This window comes from Cryptococcus depauperatus, chromosome 3 (genome assembly GCF_001720195.1).
Source record: "Cryptococcus depauperatus CBS 7841 chromosome 3, complete sequence".
NCBI classification, from domain to species: domain Eukaryota; kingdom Fungi; phylum Basidiomycota; class Tremellomycetes; order Tremellales; family Cryptococcaceae; genus Cryptococcus; species Cryptococcus depauperatus.
In genome coordinates, this window is record NC_089470.1 from 2,410,085 (window position 1) to 2,431,123 (window position 21,039).

A 21,039-nucleotide genomic window follows, 5' to 3' on the forward strand; every position below is an offset into this window, starting at 1 on the left:
AGAAAAGGAAAATGTAACTGGCAAAAGAAATAAAAGAATCGTCTCCAGGGTGGAGGCAAAAAACCATGTCCGGACAGCGATACGTTGTCCATATTCTGATTACCCTATAATGCTCAAAAATTGTAGATATCGTATAGTATACAGTGATCCATGACATATGGCATATATCCACGTCACCAGTCTTCACGAGCACTAACCCAATATCCACCTGGTATCCTTCTCAAGTTGTCATCATCATTTCCATCATCTCTCATAGTATCCCTTTCCTCTTCAGATTGTTGTTGCTGCTGTTGATGTGGTCTGTCCTCATTCCTGGAAGACCTCGGCAGATCCCTTGGTGGTGTTGCAGCTGGACTGACCTCGGCTGGCGTTCCTCCACTGAATGCTCTTAGTGGAGGATTGGGAGCTGGCAAGTACCGTACGAGACGGATAATGTATGGAAGCGAGAGGGTGAATATTAACGGTGGAGAGTGGAGTGATGAAGGATACACTGTTGAGATGAGATTTATGTGACATTAGAGTAGGGTAAAGACTTACGGGAAGGTGGGAGAGGGTCGTTGAGCCAAACTTCTGTTTCTGCTTGTTCCGATCGATCATACTTGGGGGTTTCGCGATTTGGATGTATATCGTTGTCTGCGCCTTCGCCTTTTATCTCTCCACTGATGTTTGCTTCATAGTCCTCTATTTTACCCTCTCCAACATCTTCATCGTTTCCAAACAACACTTCTTCAGAGAGATATTCTTCTTGAGGACGAGGGGGCAGTAGTATATCATCATATGGAAAAAGAGCGGAGGTTTTAATGCCTTGAACGCAGGTGTTGATGTAGGATATCATGAAAGCCGTCAAATGTAGGATGTAGATTAGCAAATCAAGGAGAAGGATCCTTATCAAGGATGGCCGGTTTTCTATCTTGTTGTTAGCCTCAATACAAAAAAATACACTATATGTACTGACCGATCCCGATAAAATCAAGCATCATTCCGCCCCCATTTCCTTCATCCAGCCAATGTAAAAATCCACAGACCAGATTAACTCCCGTCAACATCAATGCCAGCCTTCCTAAGCTCCGAGAAGTAGGTAATAGAGAGACGACATGGATCTGTAGATGTATAAAGAAGCGAGCTAAAAGGATCAAAAGAGAAGGTGAGAGAAGATGCTGGTACAGGGAAAGGATTTGGGCTGTCGTTGTTAGCTAGGTTTCAGTCAGCGTCATTAACAATCAACCATGGACATATCCGAGCATACCGACGCCATAGCATGACGCTGCTGAGCAGCGTATACCATATCTGAGTGTTATGCTCTTTCCCGTTTTTTGGTATTGCAAACTTGCTATCCTGTGCTCATTCTTGCCTTTTTTATGATTGTTTGAATTAATAACTTAATTGAAAAGGGAGAAATGCCTCCACATTTACGGACATCCCTCATTTTCCGTTTATCGCCACAGTTTTTCCTAATTATAATTTGATGCCGCTGATCCTCATTAGAAATTATCTTAAGTGATTAAAAAATTCCAGGCACAAAGATAATGAGCAAAACAATTCAAAACAAACTGCAAACTCATCATTACCAAATATTTGAAAGGACTTGAATTGTATCATATATCATTCATATCCTTCACACTTTGGGAAATATTACGAGAAGAAGTTCATCTTCGGAGGACAGTTATCCGGCATCCTCTGAACTACAATACAGCACAAGCACAAGGCTTCTTAGAGGTTGACAATTGATATTAGAACATTGAAATTGTGAGTGTTGTGGGCATCTTTGCAATAACGTTTGTATAGTAGAGTGGCATTGAAATCAAGGCAAACATGAATAGCAATGGACTACAAAGAAGTAGATGAGAAGCAGACATCACGTTCAAGCCCTTGGCATGTTGCTTCTGGGATGCTGTCCAGTTGTATTGCCATGGTCTTGATTGTGAAGATGGAAAGGGATATATGGATGGAGCAGGAGTTTGTGCAAAGCATACGTTATTTTTTGGATAATGTTTGCTCGAGTTGTGGCATATGCTTTGTTGCTACTCTCTGCAATCATCGTCAAGGCTGTTATTTAAAGTGGCCAAAAAGAACAAAGGGCCATATCTTGTTTCTGGTTTTTCTGCCGCTGAACCGTCATAGCCATTTTGAAAGTTATTAAAAACTGATAGCCAACATAGCTTGCAGGACCATACCTACAGGAAGTATAAAGATGCAGACTATCAAATGTGTCGTGGTAGGCGATGGTGCAGTCGGAAAGTGAGTTTTATGGTTGTATGCCATGCCTTGCTAATCGGTATCAGAACATGTCTTCTTATCTCCTACACTACAAATAAATTTCCATCCGAGTATGTACCTACGGTGTTTGATAATTGTAAGTTTTTTCCTATGAATGTTGGTTAGAAACATGACTCGACGATTGACTATTTGGTAGATGCCGTGACTGTGATGATTGGCGACGACCCTGTGAGTTTTCGTATCTTTGACATTGTTATTTCAATCTCATGTTGTTTAAAGTACACATTGGGCTTATTTGATACTGCTGGGCAGGAAGATTATGACCGTCTTCGTCCCTTGTCTTACCCCCAAACAGACGTTTTCCTCATCTGCTTCTCTATCGCCTCCCCTTCCTCTTTCGAAAACGTCAAGGAAAAATGGTTCCACGAAGTCCAGCATCACTGTCCAGGTGTACCTTGCCTTATAGTAGGCACACAGGTGGACTTGAGAGATGATGAAAAGCAAAAGGAGAAGCTGGAAAGACAAAGGCAGAGGATGATTAGGTCTGATGAGGGGGAAAGGCTGTGTAAGGAGCTGGGAGGTGTCAAGTATGTGGAGTGTAGTGCGTTGACGCAAAAGGGTTTAAAGAATGTCTTCGACGAGGTGAGCCATTTGAACAGGGCAAGACTGGACATTGTGATTGCAATATTAGGGTAAAGCTGATAATGCATGATAGGCCATTGTAGCTGCACTTGAACCCCCAGCCTCGAAAAAATCTAAAAAATGTGTCATACTCTAGATTCTTGTATCTTGTTTCCCTGCTTCAAACTCGTCAATTTTTCCTACACTTTGGGCTGTTGCATATGGCTCATTCAAATTGTCTGTCAGTGGCCTATTGCATTTTTCTTCGTCCTTGAAGTTTTGATTGATGGGCTGGACACCCAATTCCTGTATTTATCTTTTTCGATCTTTGAAGAGGTCACAATTATATCGTGAAGCAGGATTGGAATGGTGTTTGGGATTTGTAATTGACAGGCTTTCTTGAACAAGTAGTTTCTGCATTTATTAATAAGTAAATGTATGTCTGGGAATATTTTCTCTTCTTTTAGCTTGATGTTATGACGTTGCTTGTCATCTTTGAAGACGCAAGATATGGAATTGCCATGGTTTACTATTTATATCTTGACATATCTCGTCTCCGCTCTCTTTCTAGACCCGTGTATTGATTGCGTAAGCTGACTCGAACGAGAACGCTGCAAGTACAGTATTCTTGACTACTCTAAGCTGGCATTGCTACACAGCACAAAAAGCTACTCTAGCTACTTTTTCAACCTACTTAGTGTTAAAAATTGTTGCGTATCCATCCATTAACTCTTCTACCTTCCATTCCCATTCCGACCCAAATTAGCCACCAGTATGAGCAGAGGCAGGTACATCATCATACAGCGCTTCGAGTGACCACTTTGGTCTCAGAGGGAGATCAAATGGATCAGAGACGAGAGATGGTGGATTTGTGAGATCACAACTGGTAGGATAGAGACAAGGTTGAAAGCGAATCAGGGCAGTATGAGCAATCATAGCTGCGTTGTCTGAATGTGATGTTAGGTCAGCCAAGTGTGCTGAGGAAACATACATACCTGTACACAAGTTGATGGGGGGATACCATAGCCCGGCAGATCTGCCGAGTTCTTGACTAAGCTTATTGTCAAGCATGTCTCTTAATTGTAAGCGAACGAAGCGGTTGGAAGCAACGCCTCCAGAGACAGCTATACCACTCAGGGAGGCGAGTGTTGCTTTTGGTAAAGATTGGATGGCTTGGGTCAGTTTGAAAGTGAGATGTGATACGACGGCATTCTGGAGAATTCTGGAAAATTCACGCTTTTCTGCTTCGCCTGGCCGTGTAGTAGTCGCAGCAAGCACGCGTGAGAGAGAGGAAAGGATACCAGAGAATGAAAACGCCATTGTAAATTTTGAATCACCCACAGATAACGGGATAGGAAGTGCAGGAAGAGGGTTATCAGAATAAGGCAGTAGAGATGGCATGGAAGCATAGTTTTCCAAGACAGCCCCTGGCGCAGAATCTGCAGTTGGTAGTTGTATTAGACGTGCTGCCTTCTCATACACATCACTTCAAGGTCAGCTTCGAAACACGTCGTCCATACCTACCCAATCTTGGAATCTAGCGCGTCCAACAATATTCGAAACTTGAATGACCCCTCTGCCAACACCAGTTGAGTATGCCCGCCTGATAGCAGCAAAACGAGAAACGGGAAAGCAGGAGGCGTCGTCTCTGTCAATAATGGAGTGAGAGCATGTGCTTGCTACTCAGAATTAACTCAGCCTGTTCAACTAGACTTGCCATGTGGTGCACACCGACCAATGGCTTTCCAAGCCCCGCTGCAAGGCTCTTTGCCATCATCTCACCTACATGGAGACATCCTCGCATACCCGGGCCTCTGGTATAAGCAAAAGCATCAACGCGGGCGAGCGGGTAGTCTCCAGTGACTTTTCTCAATACCGCTGGGAGGTTCTTTACATGTTGCGCCTGAGCATGGAGAGGGTGAATACCACCAAATGCTGCATTGGTAGTATGTTGGTGGATGCTGTGGAGTGATAAAATCCGTGGTGGGCGAGTAGCAGCAAGAAGTGCGCAAGAAGAATCGTCTGCTGAAGATTCAAAAGCAAGAATAAGTGGATTGCGTTTCATAAGATAGTTGAGATGTGAATGGTTAATTAAATGAAAGTGAATTAATAACCAGCTGAAAGTGATTTTATTAAGTGATAATAAAATTTAATTAAGTTATAAGCTAAGGCTTAATTAAACTTTTTCCCCCTTATTTACGCGACAAAGGAACACTTTACTCAACACAGTTTCCTTCCCGCTTTTTGTTCTTTTTGTACGTGATGACTTCTCCAAAATACCATATAAAACATCCTCACGCTGCCTGTAAGTCTTTTACAGCTGCAAACGCTGACCCGTAGCAGATAACGGTGCCACTCCTACCCCTCCGACTCCGCCTGGAAGCAGATCTATCGAGTATCACCGTCCGTCGAGACACTCGGCGCACTATCCAGCAAACACTGACATCTCGCTGGGCATGGGACCAACAGTAACAGCGCCCTCCGCCTATCGCTCTCCTTCTGCCACGCAAGCCAACGGTCGACAGGTGCCGCCGCCAAGACCTGTCAGAGCAGGCACGATGCCACTAGAGCTTCCATCAAACAACTCGAGCGTCTGGGACCAGCAAAGCAAACCGCCGTCGGCTGTTCCTGCATCAACATCGTTGCACCAGCAGCCGCCTCCTCTTACTCACCAGCCAATATCAGCACCAAATAATCCATATGCCATGACAAACGTGCAAAATGCCCTTCCACAAGACGATAAGGTGCCGAGTGTAGGCATGCCAATGAACGTTGCGGAGCCGCGTGATAGGGAAAAGGAGCTGCCCCGCGAGCCAGGGATGATACGAGGTGAAAGTGGCCGCAGTCGGAGTGGGACCGGTCGGAGCAGTAAAGACAAAAAGTCAATGTTTGGCTTTGTGTCTGGTGAGTATTGGGCACTTAAGCTAGACTGACAGCGCAGAATTATTGGGAAAGGATACGACCAAACCAGTGATATCAAAGCCATATGATCCGGTGCATGTCACCCACGTTGGATTCGACTTTCAGACTGGAAAATGTGGGTGTTTTGTGAAGTAACTGGACTAATGTGTAGATACTGGCATGCCACCCAAATGGCAACAGGTTTTGGACGATAATGGTATTACTCAGGACGAGCAAGAAAAGAATCCAAACGGTGTAAGTCCAGACGCAATAAACATGCCTTTTTAATACCATACAGGTGATGGCTGTCGTTCAATACCTCAAGCATCAGGATGAAGAACAAGATGCTGAGGACGAAATATGGGCAAAGATGAGAAATGCCCAGTTAACCCATGGCCTACCTCTTCAACAGGGACAAACGACACCCCCAACGCCTGGTGCCCTGACGCCCGGTGTCATGACTCCAGCAGGATTGACACCAAATTTAGAAAAGAATGAATTTGATTTCAAAAGTCCAAGAGTTGCGCCTGTTCCGCCTGCCAAGGCAGGTTCTACAGGAGCCAGTACAAAGACACATGTAAGTAGTAACTTTTCAAGTTTTTTTTTCTAACAGCTTTTAGGCCGAAAGATCAGCTGCTACTGTTCCTCGCCATGTCCCTTCAGAACTTACCACACCAGCTCCACTGAGTCGCAATTCTTCTCGTTCTCCGGGTGGTACACCCCTTCCTCTCGACAGGTCATATTCTCAGCGTGCACCGCCTAGTAGTTCCAAAACTAAACTGCTGGATCGGGCAAACACGACAAGAGCACCCACTTCAAAGGCTGACGCATTAAGTGGTATAGCCATGAGTAAAAGCCAGTCTCAAAATGCCTCATCGCGACCACCCCACCATCCTCACCCTCATGGACACCCTACACCGAGTGCTCCTTCATCCTCATCCGTATCAAGGTCAGGCACTCAAAAATCAGGACACCATGGCACACAAGGAGGGGCAACACCAAGAAGAAGAGAGCAAAAAGAGAAAGATAAGAAAGAAAGCGAAGAAGTTATTCGACAACTCAAGATGATCTGTTCTCCCGGTGACCCAAACACCGTTTATAGAAACTTCCGAAAAATTGGGCAAGGTGCTTCAGGGGGTGTGTACACTGCCATTGACCGTCGCTCTCTGCCTGTGGCAATCAAGCAGATGAACTTGGAAAAACAACCTAAACAAGATCTCATTATTAATGAAATTCTTGTCATGCGTGAATCAGCTCATCCCAACATTGTCAACTTTGTCGACTCATACCTTTGGCAGGGCGATTTGTGGGTTGTGATGGAGTACATGGAAGGAGGCAGTTTAACAGACGTTGTCACGGCGCATTGTATGAGCGAGCCTCAGATCGCCGCAGTTAGCAGAGAAGTGGCCGAAGGGCTAAGACATCTACATAGCAAGGGAGTCATACATCGAGATATCAAGTCAGACAACATCCTGTTGTCGTTGAATGGGGATGTCAAACTGAGTGGGTCACTTTGCACAAAGCTGAACGACAGCTGACAAATTTCTAGCCGACTTTGGGTTCTGTGCGAGAATTGCAGATCCAGCCACAACAAAACGAACTACTATGGTTGGCACACCGTATTGGATGGCTCCAGAAGTGGTGTTGAGGAAAGAGTATGGACCAAATGTCGATATCTGGAGTTTAGGCATCTTGGCAATTGGTATGTCTTTTGATTTCCTTACCTTTGTGACTGTTGCCAACTTTCTCCGCAGAGATGCTCGAAGGCGAGCCTCCATATCTCACTGAAAACCCTATTCGAGCATTGTACCTAATTGCTACGAATGGAACACCAAAGATTAAAGATTGGGATAAACTCTCAACGGTGTTTAGGGATTATCTGAGTGTAACATTAACGGTGGATGCAACCAAGAGACCTACTGCAGGACCATTGTTGAAAGTAAGTGCGCGTTTGCAAACAAAGGCCAGAGCTGATAAAAGGATAGCATGAGTTCTTTAAACATACTGCGCCGCTCACATCATTGGCGCCCATGATTCGCTCTTCTCGCAAGAATTAACTCATCCGCTTTTCCTTGTGTTATAAGCACTTGCGTCATTTGATGTCTTTTTTTGCCTCGAGTCAGCTCAATTTCCGATGCTTCTTGTGGGGTTTTTTGTGTACAGACTTTTTCATCTCTTTCTACTACTCGTATCTCGTCCTAAACGTTTGTGTATAGAGAACAAGACTCTCAAACGTAGGAAAGAATATATCCAGTACAAAACACCAGACGATGATTTACCTCTTGTCTAGATTCAATGGAAAGCACCAAAATTCGTCAATACTCTCAAGTGTCTCACTTAATTCGGCCCGACATCTACTAGCTCGCTTCTTCACAATTAACGCAATTCTCATTGTTTTTCCCTCTTTCCCTCACTAGTCTTATGACTGGTTTTTTTTGCCTTTTTCTCAAATTCACGACCATAGACTATTTGTCTGGTACATTTTCCCTGCGTTTCGCTTTGCTGGAGATTTTCAAAATAGTAGACTTTTCACTTTCCTTCATCTGATCACCTTTCTCCTTTCACCACCACTTTGTTTTCTTTTTCGATGGCATTTATGTCGACTAATCTTCATTCGCTACATGTTTCAACCGTTTTTTGGAGAGTTTTACGGAGTGCGCGTATGAATTGCGATGAATGTAGTCAAAAGAATTGCAGGATTAATAGGAGCATGGGACATCTGGAACGGGCGAGGTTGAAAGGAAGGATTTTGAAGTTGCGAATGATTACTTCTCGCTCTTGATATTTCTCTGTGTCAAGACATTGCATTAAAATGTTGTCATTCGGAGTGAAATAGTTTGAAGACAGGGTTGTTGGTACAAGTATTTTGCAAATATTTAAAACGATTGACTAGACTTGGACATGCTTCATTCGCTATATATGGAATTTATATCTGCACAATGGGTGGAACAAGGTCATGCAATAAAATACGGTCTTTTTTCTTAGTCGGCGAAGTCAAATCCAGACATGAAACAAGTTGCCTTCGTCCGGCACACGCACGTGGACTTTTGCCTTTTCTCCTTTTTGTAATCTGTGGATTGCTCCATCTGCACAAATCAGTCTTGTCTTTTCTTCGCTACCGCTGGATCCAGAAGTGTTGCTGGTGGAAGAGTTCGGTATCCATTCAAAAAACCCTAAACGAAAGTATTCTATTACAGGGGGCCCATTTCCTCTTTTCTCGGCCATTGTGGATTCTTGTGAAGTGGTTGTAGATGAATGAGGATAAGTGAGAGAAATGTGTTGACCTTCATGATATGCTTGACTGAGAACTTCCATTGCCCGCTTTGCCCATAGTTGACTTTTTTCAGGATCAGACGCAGATGCAACAAGAGGGTCTCGTAGCGGGCGGAGGACAACAAGATAGATATAAGCCGCTGGAGAGCCAAGGGAAGAAGCGCGAAGGGATGTGTGAGGTGAAATAACAAAAGTCGGCTCCAGTCTGTCGACTGTAGAGGTAGAAAGAAAGTAAGAAAAAGGTCCTTCAAGCTCCCAGCCCTTCACCCCGTCCACTTCTATCTCTTTCTCAGCGGTGTAGGGTCTGGTCCATTTCTCAGTTCTGGGATCCCATTGCTCAACGTCTAATCCTTCTTCCTTCTGTTTCAACGAGCCAAAGAGTCGGGCGGTGGCGTTGAAGAACATGGAAATATTTTCTTGGGCAGCGATTTTGAATCTTTCTGGTCCCGGATGAGACTCTCTAAGAGCTTCAGAAGAGTCGAGAATGACGGCATGTAGAGCTGTAGACAGAACGATGTGGGATGTGATAGATTTACAGGAAGAGGAGTGGGTAGTGAAAGTTATAGGGAGAGGGACTACTTTACCCGACTTAGTCAGATACGCATGGAGCGGTAAGATGTTAGAAATGACTTCATCGGTGACAGAGTCTGGTAGGGAAGAGAGGAAAGATGTATTTGGGTTGGGAGTACCGGGAGGGTAGAGGGAGTGATACAAAGCGTTAGCCTGTATGTTGTAAGTCTATAGACAAAAATTCCATTAAACATTGGTATAAACACTCACAGTACCAAATGGCAATATAATGATTTCCCATTTGACCATTCTTTTGGTGTTATTGTTTGAAGATATCGCCATAACACTCTCAATCAACTCATGCGTCGTCCCATCACCTCCCACAATAATACATGTGATTATCTCCTGGCTTTCTTGCTGAGCAAGTATCTGACGTCCCAGTTCGCCAGCATGGCCTGGGGCGATAGTAGTATGCAGTTCAAAAGAGAGGTCGAAATGGTTAAGGATGGGAATGACATGGGAGTTGACAACTAACGTTTGCGTATTAGTAAGACAATGCAGATTGGCTTGAAAGACTTACATTCAGGACCTTTATGGTTACCTGCTGCAGGATTGACAATTATTTGAATTGGCCGGTTGGCAGACATCTTTAATAAATTTACCAGAAGATATTGAGAAGAGATGCAGATGCAAAATACAAAGATCACATAAAAAGATTAATGCATCTTCAAAAGAGACCTTCGGTTTTCTCTCCAGAATACTTTTTTTACTGTGTCGACGGAACTAAATATCAACAAATGTTACATTTATTTAAATTATTATTATATTCTACTTCAATCCCAGATGGTCAAATATTAGAAGTTGAACGTAGAAGATTTTTAAGAGCATAGGTGAGTGGCTTTACTAAGGCTACATCAGAAACCAAGGCTGACTATGAAATAGGCGAAACGTGTAATGTCTAAAATCTCTTGACACGCAATGAGTAACAAACCGTTACTGTCGTTTTTATGAACTCGTGTATATTGAATAGGCAGAGATATTATACATGAATCAAGGCAAGTAACTGCTTCAATTATACTATAATAGACACAGAAATGTAACCGAGGGGCGTAATAACATAAACACATCGTGAGAGACAGGATACTTCTAGATGAGAATCGAGACAGAGCATAGGCAACACTGGACAAAAAAACATTCGTCAGACCACACCTTTTGACTTCCTGCTTCTCTTTGTGAGCTTTCTATTCTTTCCTCGATATGGATAGACATCGCCGTGATGGACATCGACTTTCAAATTTTCCCAAAGACTTCCAACAATTACCCAAGCTTTTGCAAGATATACCGTTCCCCGTTCAGCATGAGATATAAGATCAGACAAAAAGGAGATGATAAAAAGAAGGAAGGAGAGGGGAACATTTGACCTCTTGGGACGAGCGATTGTGGCTGTGGGTGTAAACAATGTGGATATCGATATGAGAGTAGGTAATCGCGAAGCGGTAAGAAGAGCGGGAACCCAGGATAACTGCTGCGACGGCTGCTGGTTGATAGACATAGGATCGGAGGTAGAACTGAAAGTAGCATATGTGTCAAATACAGCAAATCGAACCGCCTTTCCGCCGCTAGGGCTACAAGGTTCTTTAAAGCAGCTTTTCCTCCCCTCAACTCTGCTGATTTTTTCCTCCCGTGCGTCCTTCATATCTTGTTTCTCGTCGACTAGAAGTGCGATGGGATCGTTCAGATCTTCCCAGATGTTTGCAAGCCCAGCAAGTGAAGAGAGGGCCAGAGATACATCAGAAGGAAGGACAACAGGAGAGTTACAGATATCGTCTAGGGATGATGTTTCTGAGGCAGAATCCGGGCATGAAACTGACGTATATTCTTCTTTCACATGAACGCTTTCTATTTGGGAAAACCTCGAGAGTGGTTTTTGCTCTACAAACTCTTTCCCAAACTGTTCAACCTCGGCTTTCGTTTCGTATACAGTGTCGAGATCGTGACATGTCATTCTGATAGGAAGAATAGAGGAATCAGAATTGACAGACTTCTTCAAGAGCGTTTGGGATCGTCTCTTTTCCAACAACAACAGAGGTCGCATCCCCTTCTTAGGCACATCGACTATGGGTGAATGATACCCATCATCAAAGCTTTTTGGAGATCGGAAAATTGTGGGTTTGATGAGGGCACAGTTTGAAAAGGATGACACGGAACAAGTTGAAGAAGTCGGTGATGGCGGCAACTCCAACAGAGTGGCATCAGTATCTTTCCTTGTCTATCAGCCTCAACTTTTTACACTCTTACAAAAGGCGAGCGGCCGGTCAGAACAAGTTGCTTACCAAGACTCCACCTATTCCTATTCTTTCTAATGCGCTCTTCACTCGAATTCTCTTCCTCAAGCTCGCCAATTTCCACTGCCAGCCCTCTTCTAATCTCTTTGTCGCATGAACATAAGCCGTGAGCACAGCTGTCACCGTCTGATACTTCCTCAAACGGGCTTTCCGCTTGCGCCAAGATAAGAGCTGCTAGGGCCTGGAGTGGAGGTGATGAGGGCTGGCCCTTAAATGAGAATAAGTTGTCAACACCAATATCTGGTAAGCCTGACATTCTCGTCCCTTCCTGACTCATTTCTGGGACTGTCCTTGACATCTCATCTGATAGGCGAGCTGGGTGAAGTAAGCTTGACTTTTGATGGGTAGAACGGCATGAATACGCAAATGAATCTGGAGTCGTTGGGAGAAACAAAGCGCTTTCGTCTGAGCCTCTCATATCAAAAACCTCATGCCTGGCATTGATCCAACTGGGGCTTGTTGGTGGTGACTGCATCCTGCAGATCTGAAGAGGGAGTAGTACTGGCAGTCCTTACCTAGTTTGTCGTGAGTATAAACAAGAGTTATCTTTCGTTCAGGTCACAAGACATAGGATTGGTTTATCCATAATACTTTACGAAACATCTTTCTACAAAAAAATTCTTACTTATATCCATTTCTCAGCGTGAGAACTTTTTTTTCTTCAGCCAAATGTTTGTCAAAAGATTCAGGCACCAAAGCCAAAGTAAAAAAGTAAAAACACGCGCGCACTACAATGAATTACGTAACAAAGTGGAAGTAATTTATTAAACTATTATGATTCCTTCATAATATACTCTTATATTAAGTATTGACAAGATTTGTATATATATCATTCTCCAAACTTGTAATAGAAGAACCATGCTTTCAGTCAAGAAAAAAATTGCTAATCTCATTCCTATTGATGTGAGTACCTGTCACATCATTCTTATCTCTTACAAGTGCTTGAAATAGGTTAGGGATCATCTTCAAAATGCTCTCACTGTAGAATGGGAAAATGGAAACAAGACTGTATTGGTTGATGTGACAGAGACAGGATCACAACATATTGAGACGGAAATGTCTGGAATTGGCGTGAAGGGGTATGGTAGATTAGCAAATGACGATGAGGTGCGTCATTCTAAAATCGTGTGTCTTGCGATAAACTGGCTGACACTGTTGAAGGATTCGCTCACCCTTCTGGCCGAAAGCTCACAGATGTCGTCCCAAAATTCATCTGCATACAACTCAAAGTTACTTCCTGCACTACCTCGAAGTCAAGTCCAGTCATACAATTTCGATGAAACATCTTTGTCAAACCACAATGCCCATTTAGGACCCAATCCCTTCGAGGGCCAACCATATCCTTCTCCTCAGACCCCTGCAAGCTCTGCATATGCCCCATCATATCATTCTACTTCAACCCATGCTTTAACATCTGGCAATACTGACAGCTCTCATTTTCATATCGATACTGAAGGTAAACGATTTGTTCGGCATAAAACAGACAACCCATGGGCTTCATTTAGTACAGATGATATCGATCTATTGGGAGATAGAGATTTGATAGGAGATAACGGAGAGAAACTAGATGAACCAAGCAAAACTGGAGAAGGGAAGAGCACAAATCCTTTTCGATGAGCAACTTTTCTTGATTGGAAGGAAAATCTGAGAGTTGTAAAGAGTATACCAATTGTTTGTAGCTATGATGATCTTATCCTATCATTGGCATTTGTATCCTTGTGTATGTTGTACTAAATTACTGCAGTAGAGTGCTCGCCCTATGCATAATCATAGACTCGTACAAAAGCTGCGATATGCTGGATATTTGTGATCTTGCCATATGTAATTGTTGGGCTGACTACATGGATGTGTCTCATATTGTGAAGTGGCATGTTATGATGGTACTTTTGTTGATGAGAAGACATCTGATCCTATTCATAGTTGTTGGTTTCCCCATTACTTATCGAAGAGGCATGACGGCCTTTAACTCCTGCTCATATAATACAAAAGTCCTTCAATCATGAACAGATGAGTCAAAAGCAATTACCATCATTTATAAACACTTTCAGACGCCTGCTTTGATCACAAATGATTATCATGGTGTAATACTCTGGGTATTACAGGGGATATAGCCAACAAATAATGATGCAATTCCGCTTGCATCATTGTGACCTTTTTGGTTCAATGCATGTTATATAATTGTTGGTATTTAATTCATGACACATGGCCATTTATGACCTACAGTAGTGTCAGGATCATGGACAAGGAAAGGATAGTAGAACACAGCATACTGTGTATGCAGTGGAAATGGTATAGTTGGTTGAACTGGAGCCTGGCTGAAGGATGTAGAAGCCTCAAAGATATAAGGAAGGAATTGTGGTTGGTAAATTCCCAGAGGAGGAATCTTGATAGCTGTCTTCATCTATTCTAGATTGATACTCAGATAAGTCAACTCACCCCAAGGACTCCTTGACCAAGCCCAAGTCTAACCATCTTCCAGATACGAAGCTTTTGTTCGTTAATAAGTTCTGAGAATATGGTCCGAAAACAACCTCAGTAAAGGGCAGATTTCTTTCCATAAAAGCAGAAAATAACAAATGAACCATGATTCAAAAATCCATAATAAACTACTATCTAGTGGATTAACAGTTATATTTTCAAATCAAAATAAGAGCTAGAATACAAAGAACACAGAATACAAGGAACACAGAATACAAAGAACACAGAATACAAAGATATCACTTGTTTTGCAAACAGACATTCTTCTCTCTTGGTGATCACTTCTCGAGGGGCAAAGGTCAACAGGTATAAGAATTCCTAAATAACAATATGAAGAGCTTTCCTACGTAAATCATGATGATTGAAACGAGGATTCTCGAAGGTCACGATATGTTAACCAGCTTTCTTGGAACCGTTGTGAATGACACGTTGGGCGATAGCTCTTTGACGTGCATTTTCCACTAACATAAAATCTTTAGCAATGCAGCAAGCTCAGCACTGCCATCTAGGAAATTGACATACTCAACATCTTGCTTTCTACACCCAGATTTTCAGATGATACGGAACATGGGCGTTGCAGAATCTCTCCAAGCTCTATAAACAAATCGACAGTTAGCGATAGTCAACCCGAAGGACACAAGCCTAGATTACCTTTGACAGGTGTAGACGTATGGCCCTATACAAACAGTCAATCTGTCTTTGTCTTAAACTAGTGATGGTCTGAAAGAACCCGCGCCTGTATTTCTTGACTCACTGGATAACCTTCGAGCATATCCACTATATCTTTGACTCTGCCAACGGGCTTTCGAAGCCTTCTTTCATCCATAGACTTGATTGCTCTCAATCTAGGGTTGACTGGAACAAACGGTTTGTCGGAGACTTGCCTTTGCTGTTCTTTTAACTGGGCAAAAGTTATAGATGGTTTCTTCTGAGACCTTGATAAGTTTGAACGGAGAGCAATAGACTTTTCTTGAAAGGCCTCTACCCCGAATTTGCGTGGTGATTGGCTGTTGAATTCAGAAGGAAGCCCCCAAGTATTTAATACGTCTTTGAATAAGATATCTTGGAACTGTTCGTACGAGTCATAGGAGTTTTCAAAATAAGTTTCCTCTATAAGAGGAACGCTTGAACATGCACTATCTTCAAAGTTTTCAAATATCGGTGGAACGTCATTCTTTGAGGTTGATGATGCCAATTAAATGATTTTTGTTAGTATTCTTGAGAATTTTGGACGTGATCGCTCTTACCAAACTACTGTTACTCTTGAAAGTCGTAGAAGTAATATCAGCTGGTTTTATATAGATACTAACACCAGAAATGTGACCGTCCTGGCTTGATAGTGGTAGGTCTAGTAGCTGAGGTACAGGTTTGCGACTGATAAGCCCCGGTTTTCGAGCATCGGGGCCTGAACGTAGATCAGAAACAGATTTGATTCGACGAGCGGGGGTGCTGGTGATAAACATCGCCCTTGGACCTAGAGGCGGCCTCAGGGGGCGACTATCCACACGAGATAGTTTTCTGGATGGATGAGCATCTTGAATGCCATATTTTTTATGAGATAAATGTGTTTCTGAGATTATAGGAACGGTCACAATATTGGAGAATGTACTTGATCGTTGAAGAAGATTATTCGATAAGCTCGGAGAGATTTTACGAAGATTTGTAACTCCTGTGCTTGGAATAGTTTCATCGGCGATTGGTTTGTATGTACTTGTATGAGGAGACACCAAGCAAACAGGATCCTTCTCCAGACGGTCAAGCATAGCGATTGTTGATCGTCCGTGACAGGTCAGGTATTTCCTAGAAGGTAGGCGAGATAGAGCTTTTGCGTATCAGGTGCCAGATCATTATAGTCAAGCACAAGCGTTACTTGCCTTTGTTCAATATTTTCCCATGGAAAACTCCATTTTCAATCTCATCGTCTTCAATCATTTCAAAGCTAAACTCTTGGGGTGCTTTATCCTTTGACGATAGGCTGGGATAACTGAAAAGTTTTCGGGCGCCTTGCAGTCCTTTTGAAACTGGCTCCGTTACATTGGAGTCGCTTTGGTTTCTCTTCAAGCCTGTAGGGGGAGCCCATGCCTTGGAACTATTTTTGGCCCTTGAAATAGAGAATGCTCGACAAAATTGAGTTACAATTCCTGTCTTGTTTTTATGAGTTTCCTGTGGAGGATTCTTGATGCCTGCTTTTAGTAAGCCATTGCCTTCAGCATTATCAGATAAGTATGGCGGATCTTTGACGAGTTTTGATGGCTGTCGCTTTGTCATGGTTACAAAAAGTTAGCCGATTAAAATTGGTTAATAGTATTGGTTAGCTAGGTAGCAAGATAGTATATCTCAAATGGTAACAAGAATAGCCAGAGTGCGTTTGACCTTACAGCTAGAATGAGTAACAATAAAAATCGAGTCCAAGAATAATTACAAACGAAAAGAGGAAGAGGAATGTTGATTGATAAAACATGAACAAACTACCACTGGTGCACGTGACACAATTCAAGTCGCAGAATAGATCATTCAATCATCGCCAGGGTTGGAGACCATCAAATAACAACTGGGCAGGAAGATGGAAATTCTGACTTTGTAGCGTCTTTAGGATTTCTCTGCGCTGTTTCTTTGGCAGGAGACATGAGAGCAAATCTTAAGTTCGGTGGAAAGGCTCTCGTACCGATACTGATAGATAGTATGCAGCTCAGCCTAGCGGCCTATAAAGTAGATATAGTGAAGACAATAGCAAACCAGACATAATTCATCGTGTATCAGAATTAATGTATCGCTCAATCTTCTCACCTTCGCCAATCAATAAACGAAGTACCGACCGAACGGCAGAAGACTACTGAGCGAACCTCCGTCTTAAGAAGAGGGAGACTTGCATTAGTCTCAGCACCTCCGAGCACCTGAGTGTCGTGGATGAATGACAGTCAAGCGACTCTGTTTTAGTCAGCAAACATCGAGTATCACTGTAAAATCACATACCTATAAGGAGGAGCTGTTGAAAAGAAAAAGAGAATTAAAAAAGAATGAATTTGGTGATTTCGTCTTCGAGTCAAGAATGACGTGGTATTTTTCTGATCCCGTTATTGTGCCTGACTGTGACCTCCACATAATAAATATTTCTAATATTTCATGATATAAAAGTAAACCGACATTGTAAAATTTCAAGAAGGGCTCGAATAGATTGAGAAGTTTTTCATTCACCATCTCATTAATACGAATTTGCAGTGTAGGCGCTCGCCGCCGCCTGCATACCACTTGTAAGGCAATGTCTGAGGCTTACCAGCCAAACTGGTCAGTCAAGGCAGTTGCTACACCTGGTCCAGACACCGATTTGGCCCTCTATATCGCTTTTGACAATGCAAGGTTCCTCATTGGAGCAGGAGAAGGCACTCAGAGGGCGTTTACTCAGAAAAGGCTGGGATTCAGTCGCTTGGAAGGCATATTGATCAATAGCTCTGACTCAAAAGGTCGAGGGGGATTAGGAGGTAGGTAAGATAACGATCCAAGCCTTGCTCTCGTAACCATGAACCTTTAGGTGTTATAATGTCGGCCTCGGACGCTGGCATAAAAAAGCTCTCCATTATTGGACCACCAGATCTGTCTCAATACCTTGCGACTTTGCGGTCATCTGTTTCCCGGTATGTGCTGGAAAGTGATACTAGCTTCAGTGACTCTCTAAAGTCATACATAGTGAGCATCTGACTGTGCAAACCAAGTCATACCCTCAAGGTGTTCGACCAGACACCCTAGTCAATCTGTTTGAATCTCGAAATCTCACCATTCGTGCAATTAGCTTTCGTCCTCTTCCATCTGCTCAATCCACGTCTGCCCTATCTTATCCCTCATATGACCCCAAATCTCCAAATTTTCGTCCTGATAAACTTTCTCCGAAAGATCTTCAATATTGGTGCGATCAAGTTGTGGCAGACATGTTCCAAAACAATTCTCAAGCTCGTCTCTCTCGCCGTCCATTATCACCTCCCTCCTCTCTTTGTCTCTCTCCTACATCTCGGCCAACAAACCTCTACATGGCCCCTGACGGTACTGTTAATGCTGCCCGTACGGATACCCGATCGCCTCTTCCTATGACCCCACAAAATGAGGTGGGAATACAAATGGTATACATTTGTCAGGCACCTGATGTGAGAGGAAGATTCGATGTTGAGAAATCAGTGCAGCTAGGAGTTCCTAAAGGACCAGAAAGAGGGAGATTAACTCGAGGGGAAAGCATCGAAGTAAAGGACGCAACAGCACCTGGAGGAGTCAGGGTTGTCAAACCAGAAGACTGCCTTGTCGGAGGAGGACCTGGATCTGTGTTGATAGTTGTTAACTGCACTGAGGAGACTTTGGTGGATCTGCTCAAAAGCGAGGTATTCGAGGAATACCAACCAATAAAACGACCAGAATCACCTACATCTGGTAGACATGTTCATCTCGTCATTCACCGAGTGCCTCAGGCCGTATGGAAGAAGCAGGAGTACCAAGAATGGATCAAAGAGTTTGGCGTAAAGACTCAAGTGAGTTGTAATGTCCCCAGACAGCATCAGGCTCATAACTGATGCACTCTTAAGCATCTTATTGCTGAGACGGATACTTCCCATGACCTTGCAGTTTTCAATTCCGCTGCTTGGGCTACTTTCCATCTCTCTCTTATTGATCCTGTTATATTTCGCCCACCATACATTCAATCACCTCCCTCTCCTTCAAGTACTATCTCTTTGCCTTCAAATGTATCACTCCTAAAACAAAATGGGTATTGTAAAATGTATCCAGCTTCTGCAGTTGAGACACTCCAATGGCATGAAAAGGATGTACCGTTTACAATTACAGAAGTCACTGCTGAAGAAGCTAGACAAAAGTTGAATAAAACTATGCCGGAATATGCTACAGCCTGTCGAGCCGCCCGCAGAGCAGTTCTAGAAGATCCTCGTAATACCAATTCACTTATACCACAGGTAGGAGACGATTTAGTCGTTACCACGCTCGGCACAGGATCTGCTATTCCATCAAAATACCGAAATGTCTCTTGTACTCATTTGGCTGTGCCAGGTGTCGGCGGTATAATGCTGGATGCTGGGGAAGGGTCTCTTGGACAATTGAAAAGAAGATTTAGTTCTAATGAAGAACTCCAAAGAATTCTTGAGGATCTCAAAGTAATTTTCATCAGTCATATGCACGCTGATCATCATTTGGGTCTCAATGCCATTTTGGAGGAACGATTTCGAGTTAGTGTTTCAGCATCCGACGCGAAATCATGACTAACTGGAAGTGTTATTAAGTTCGGTGTGAAGACTCCTTTGTATGTGATTGCTCCTTACCTCATTGCACTCAACATGCAAGAGACAGCTACGTGGCAAACTCCTGCAACCGAAGAAGGCTTGGAAAACCTCAAATTTGTCGGTATTGAACGATTAGGAGACAAGATCACACTTGAGAAAATTTCCTCGCTTGATTCTTCAATTAGCCTAGAAAAGAAAGAAATCAGAAGATCATGGCCATTGGCGCCTTTGCACGGATTTTCTGAAAACGTGTATGTTCTGTTGACTGACCTCAGATATCGATGCACCGTCATCTTATTGAATCACATAGGTCATTGATACATCAGCAGTATCTTCGAAATCTGTTTCAAGATTTTGGATTGAGGTCAATTTGGGCACCGACAGTACCTCATCGTGGCAAGGCTTATGGTTTAGTTGTTGAACATATTTCTGGTTGGAAAGTAGTGTAAGCTTATGTCTATCTTCCTTCGAACAACGAGGCTCAATTGTTTACTAGTTATTCAGGCGACACAAAGCCCAGTCAAAAATTGATTGAAGCTGGTCAAAATGCCACTCTCCTTATCCACGAAGCTACTTTAGAAGATGATAAACCAGAAGTGGCAGCAGAAAAGGGCCACAGCACTTTTTCTCAGGCTATTGACGTCGGCGAAAAGTTTGTAGCGACTACGTTACCACGTTCAACGTTGCCAGGACTGACTGTTTTGGATAGGATGAATGCACGCTACATACTGCTCAATCATTTTTCACAACGCTACCCAAAACTCCCCAAAGTACCTGCTTACGCTCCTAGTATCTCATCTGGCGCTTCAAAAACCTCAAATCCCATCGTTTCCGTGTCTTTTGATTTCATGTCGCTTCGGCTCGGTGATATGTGGAAAATGAGCCATTACATGGAGCCCATATCTTTATTGTTTACTGATCCGGATGACAGCGAGGAAGCTGGGCACATGGAGCGCCTAGTAGAGAAAGGTATTGATCTTAACTCCAATAGAACGAAGGATGTTCAAAAAGTTGAGAAGAAAGAAAAGCATTTAAATACCGAAAAAAGAGATGCTTTTTTGATACAAGAAATCATAAAATCAGAAAGCGCTGTCAAAAAAGTATCTACAAAAGCTATAAAATTTGTAAAAGTCACCAACAAGGAAGATAAGCAAAACATCGAAAAGGGGGGCGAGAAGAGAGCAGCAAGCCCAAATAGTGTTCAACCGGGGGCGAAAAGGCGTTCAACAGATTTGGAAAGCTTCCATAATAGATGATAATACACTATATCAATTCGTGCATCCACAATCTCATGTAGATTGCATCACTTGTAGAAAAACCGGTCATTTTGAATATGCAAAAAATGCGATATTTATATTTAAGTATAATGAGATAATAGAAAGTTATTGATTTTGTACTGTTGGTACTTTCACTGGGGATCT

General features: G+C 43.0%; 9 protein-coding genes across 9 annotated transcripts; 4 read left to right on the forward strand and 5 right to left on the reverse strand.

Annotated features, from left to right (window-relative positions):
• Positions 1-173: 173 nt before the first annotated feature.
• Positions 174-1,285, reverse strand: L203_103242 (uncharacterized protein; the record flags this gene model as incomplete). Its single annotated transcript, XM_066212646.1, has 4 exons — positions 174-490; positions 538-906; positions 956-1,193; positions 1,247-1,285. The coding sequence occupies 4 exons, from the start codon at positions 1,283-1,285 to the stop codon at positions 174-176; spliced, it is 963 nt and encodes a 320-aa protein (XP_066068743.1).
• Positions 1,286-2,191: 906 nt separating this feature from the next.
• On the forward strand, positions 2,192-2,995 carry L203_103243 (cell division control protein 42; the record flags this gene model as incomplete). Its single annotated transcript, XM_066212647.1, has 5 exons — positions 2,192-2,238; positions 2,283-2,353; positions 2,414-2,445; positions 2,497-2,859; positions 2,933-2,995. The coding sequence occupies 5 exons, from the start codon at positions 2,192-2,194 to the stop codon at positions 2,993-2,995; spliced, it is 576 nt and encodes a 191-aa protein (XP_066068744.1).
• A 605-nt stretch (positions 2,996-3,600) lies between these two features.
• Positions 3,601-4,903, reverse strand: L203_103244 (uncharacterized protein; the record flags this gene model as incomplete). The annotated part of the gene is made up of 4 exons (XM_066212648.1): positions 3,601-3,785; positions 3,834-4,324; positions 4,390-4,517; positions 4,574-4,903. The coding sequence occupies 4 exons, from the start codon at positions 4,901-4,903 to the stop codon at positions 3,601-3,603; spliced, it is 1,134 nt and encodes a 377-aa protein (XP_066068745.1).
• Positions 4,904-5,294: 391 nt separating this feature from the next.
• On the forward strand, positions 5,295-7,796 carry L203_103245 (uncharacterized protein; the record flags this gene model as incomplete). Its single annotated transcript, XM_066212649.1, has 7 exons — positions 5,295-5,742; positions 5,912-5,994; positions 6,038-6,316; positions 6,360-7,242; positions 7,289-7,441; positions 7,494-7,678; positions 7,725-7,796. The coding sequence occupies 7 exons, from the start codon at positions 5,295-5,297 to the stop codon at positions 7,794-7,796; spliced, it is 2,103 nt and encodes a 700-aa protein (XP_066068746.1).
• A 937-nt stretch (positions 7,797-8,733) lies between these two features.
• L203_103246 (uncharacterized protein) lies at positions 8,734-10,169 on the reverse strand (the record flags this gene model as incomplete). Its single annotated transcript, XM_066212650.1, has 3 exons — positions 8,734-9,735; positions 9,793-10,052; positions 10,103-10,169. 3 exons carry the CDS (start codon positions 10,167-10,169, stop codon positions 8,734-8,736), a joined length of 1,329 nt encoding a protein of 442 aa, XP_066068747.1.
• Positions 10,170-10,720: 551 nt separating this feature from the next.
• L203_103247 (uncharacterized protein) lies at positions 10,721-12,342 on the reverse strand (the record flags this gene model as incomplete). Its single annotated transcript, XM_066212651.1, has 2 exons — positions 10,721-11,781; positions 11,856-12,342. The coding sequence occupies 2 exons, from the start codon at positions 12,340-12,342 to the stop codon at positions 10,721-10,723; spliced, it is 1,548 nt and encodes a 515-aa protein (XP_066068748.1).
• Positions 12,343-12,725: 383 nt separating this feature from the next.
• Positions 12,726-13,484, forward strand: L203_103248 (uncharacterized protein; the record flags this gene model as incomplete). Its single annotated transcript, XM_066212652.1, has 3 exons — positions 12,726-12,770; positions 12,819-12,974; positions 13,029-13,484. The coding sequence occupies 3 exons, from the start codon at positions 12,726-12,728 to the stop codon at positions 13,482-13,484; spliced, it is 657 nt and encodes a 218-aa protein (XP_066068749.1).
• Positions 13,485-14,738: 1,254 nt separating this feature from the next.
• Positions 14,739-16,613, reverse strand: L203_103249 (uncharacterized protein; the record flags this gene model as incomplete). Its single annotated transcript, XM_066212653.1, has 6 exons — positions 14,739-14,806; positions 14,868-14,939; positions 14,997-15,021; positions 15,100-15,519; positions 15,593-16,167; positions 16,220-16,613. 6 exons carry the CDS (start codon positions 16,611-16,613, stop codon positions 14,739-14,741), a joined length of 1,554 nt encoding a protein of 517 aa, XP_066068750.1.
• Positions 16,614-17,604: 991 nt separating this feature from the next.
• Positions 17,605-20,874, forward strand: L203_103250 (uncharacterized protein; the record flags this gene model as incomplete). The annotated part of the gene is made up of 8 exons (XM_066212654.1): positions 17,605-17,824; positions 17,875-17,977; positions 18,031-18,856; positions 18,911-19,564; positions 19,619-19,869; positions 19,929-20,063; positions 20,115-20,270; positions 20,328-20,874. 8 exons carry the CDS (start codon positions 17,605-17,607, stop codon positions 20,872-20,874), a joined length of 2,892 nt encoding a protein of 963 aa, XP_066068751.1.
• Between the last annotated feature and the right edge of the window lie 165 nt (positions 20,875-21,039).